The sequence below is a fragment of the Condylostylus longicornis genome, unplaced genomic scaffold (genome assembly GCF_029603195.1).
Source record: "Condylostylus longicornis isolate FDR11 unplaced genomic scaffold, ASM2960319v2 ptg000077l, whole genome shotgun sequence".
Classification (NCBI taxonomy): Eukaryota; Metazoa; Arthropoda; class Insecta; order Diptera; family Dolichopodidae; genus Condylostylus; species Condylostylus longicornis.
The window spans coordinates 5,560,309-5,563,865 of NW_026578045.1; the positions used below are offsets into that span (position 1 = coordinate 5,560,309).

At 27.2% G+C, this 3,557-nt stretch overlaps 1 protein-coding gene across 1 annotated transcript; it reads left to right on the top strand.

The window, feature by feature from the left end:
- The first annotated feature begins 1,885 nt into the window (after positions 1–1,885).
- LOC129612759 (uncharacterized) lies at positions 1,886–2,209 on the top strand. The gene has a single exon (XM_055526519.1). The coding sequence runs from the start codon at positions 1,886–1,888 to the stop codon at positions 2,207–2,209; it is 324 nt and encodes a 107-aa protein (XP_055382494.1).
- The last annotated feature ends 1,348 nt before the right edge of the window (positions 2,210–3,557 follow it).

The following is a 3,557-nucleotide window of genomic DNA, read 5'->3' on the forward strand; positions in this document are numbered from 1 at the left end:
CAATTGGCAATTTTTTTAAGATTATTTGGATTTTATGTTAATACTCGTATTTTGAGAATGAATAGGTTTTATTCGTTTTTTTCGTTGAATGAGCAGATCATACGGATTCTTGTAACTATAAATTTATAGAACGTGATTTATTTAACATACTTTTAGGAGTTGCGAAATGTCATTAATGAATGAACTTTTGTCATTCCTGTAATTGTCATTAATGAACGTTAATTGATATTTATAATAGACTTATAATAAATTCATTTTTTTGTTTTTATTCTAAAAATACATAATAATTAACCGAAAAAAAATAAATATACAAAAGCAAAAAAAAAATCAGAAAAACATGATGTTCTTCTTACAACAACATTTAATTATTTTTTATATTTTGTACACTTATTATGTTTTTTTTTTGTGATTTTATGTTTATTTTGTATAATTGTTTTGTTGTTCTTAACTATACAACTACAAATGTAAAACAACGGAAAACAAGAAGAAAAATTATTTTACTTAGCCAAAAACAACATGGCGATTGGCGACATGTTTTTTTTTTCTGTTTATTTGTGTTTTAATCCCTTGTAATAGAGAACAGTAAAAAAATATGTACATGAATGTTTGTATGTATGTATATATTTGGATAAATTATAAAAAGAAAGAGTTTAGACAAATCGTCGTGCGCTTGTCACTTTAACTATAACTTGGTTTGCCCATATTAAGAATAAAAATTATTACAATTACAAAAAAAAAAAAAAACAAAAAAAAAGCTTAATATTTTTCACAAAACGCGTCGCTAGTCGCTACGCTACACAAAATTACATGATTTTTTTTTTTGTTGATTTTAGAAAGAAGAGAGAGAACACACACGCCGCAGAGAATGATTATTTCTCGAATTATAAAAATTGTTAGCAAAACATACTGTTATAGTATATCGAGAGTATGTGTTTATATTTTGGTATTATCAGTTGGTGTGAACGACTTTTACAAAAAAAAAAAAAACAAAAATTTAAAAGCTAGGGCACAAATTATGTTTGTAGAATTGTTTGTATGCCGTTATTGTTGCTCTTTAATTTTCTTCGGGAGCGTTTTTTTTTTTTGTTTTTTTTTCTCTCTTTTATAAATTTTATTATAATTTTTATTAGTTTAATAATGTTGATTTTCATTATGCTTTTCTCTGTGTTTGCAAAATTAAATCTCAATAACAACAATAAAAACAAACAGAACGTAAAATGAGAACCCAAACAGCTTGTCCTAAGGCGTGTTTTACATAATGTTAATATTTTGTATAGGATATTTAATTTATTTATTTTTTCTGTTTTTTTAGAAAAAAAACATAAGTTTTTTGTTTATTTGTGCTTCTCTTTCTTTTATTCAATACATTGTTTTTTTTTTTTTATAGATTTTAAATTTAGAATATTATTTTTGTTTGTTCTTGTTTTTGCCTGTTGAAGCTTAAATCACACTTTGTTTATTAACAAAATTTCAACAAGAAAAGAGAAGAATAAATTTATATATGTATGTGTGTGTATAAAGAAGCCAATTTATTAACACTAGAACTACCGACCGGTCAAAATGACCGGTTGTATGACTATTTCACAAGATTTTCTCCTTAAATTTCATTTAATATTTTATGAGAATAGTATGACTTTTTCTAAAATTATGTATTTAATAATATATTAAATTATTTTGATTTTCCATTTCCAATTTGTTGATATACGTATGTACTATACCTATATATACCAACCGGTCAAAATGACCGGTCATTATTTTTAACGTTTTTGATGTGAAAAAATTACAAAAACTTCCAGAAATTACTGGAAGTAGTATATATTTTTATCATAAAAAGGGAAAATATATTTAGAATATTTTTATCCAGTTATAAAACTTTACCCTAAGAATGCCGAGACGTTCGAAAATACCTAGAATCTTAGAGGACATAACCAATATAAGAGAAGACCTTTCGGATACCGAAGATGATATTGATCCTGCAGAAATTTCAGAGGATCAATCAGAAACAAAAGATGTGTGTGTTTCCTCAGACAGCAATAGTGAAGAAGAGAACATGCTAAATGTACGTACGAGAAGAAGAAATTTGAGATTGTCGTCATCTTCGGATGAAAGTTACTGTCAACAAACTGAAATTGCAAATAAAGGAACTATTTGGACTAAAATAAAAGCTGGATCTAATCCAGGAAGAAGATCAATAAATACTTTATTCTAAACTAAATATATTATAAATGGATTCCTCTATCTGGGGAAGGACGAAACAAGACAATCATCAATTCCTTTGAGTGAGTTTGTTGTACTGAAATTAATTTAACAATATGCCGGTGCTGGAAGAAATGTTACCAGTAAATCACTGGCACTAAAATTATTGGAAAAATGTACTACATTGGTTGGAACTATTCGTGGTAATAAAAGAGAATTGCCGGAACTGGCTAAACAAAAAAAGGATAATTTACCTCGATTTTCATCTCAAATTTATAAAACAGGTAACTGTACTTTGACAATATATAAAAGCAAGGCAACCAAAAAAGTACTTCTTCGAAGTACCAAACACACTTCTGTCTCAATTGAAAAAAGTAACAACAACTGCCTGAAACTATCGCATTTTATAATAAAACAAAATGTGGAGTAGACATGACGGTTCAAATGGCCAGAAAGTATATTGTAAAATCAGCATCTCGAAGATGGCCTCTTCAAGTGTTTTTTAACATTCTCGATTTAGCGGTAATAAATGCATGGGTTTTATAAAAGGTAACAACTGGCGAAAATATATCAAGAAAAGATTTTCTGTTTCAATTAGCAGAAGAACTTTCCACAGAGTGTAAAGATTCACCTGAACTGCAAAACTTAATTGACCTCTTGACGACCCCGAAAATCTGTAATATACGAAAAACGTGCCAAATAGGTTTCTGTAATGAAAATAAAACTATTAATATATGTGCTGGTTGTAAAAAACATGTTTGTGGGAAATGCACATTAAAACTAATTATATGTAAAAAATGTGGTGATACCAATAATAAATAACATGAAACAAATAATATTACTCATTTTTCTCTAAATAGTAAATATTTTATGAACCTGCAATGTTAGAATGAAATATATTTTATGTTCTTTCAAACTCTGCTTTCAATTTTCATATTAAATTAACTAAATATCAAACCGGTCATTTTGACCGGTTTGGTAGAAATAGGTATACAACAATTGTTGGTAGTTCTAGTGTTAAAGTCAAATATTATGAATGACATAATGAATAGAGGGTGGATACTCAACGAATAAAAATGACAGTATAACGGATAACGGATAAGAACAACAGACGTAATGGTGAAAGAAAGCTTTTCCTGAATAATAAAAAATCACAATAAAATTGTGAGATTTTTGTTTAGTATGAAACGGTCAACAAAATGTACTCGGTTAATGGTCGAACATGTTCGTATTCATATGGAATTTTATGTAGATAAATAATAAAAGTTTTAAGCGTATATATTGACATTATGATTAATGACAGAAATTAATTTTACACAAAATGAAAATGAAAGAAAAATTAAAGAAATGTTGTACAATTT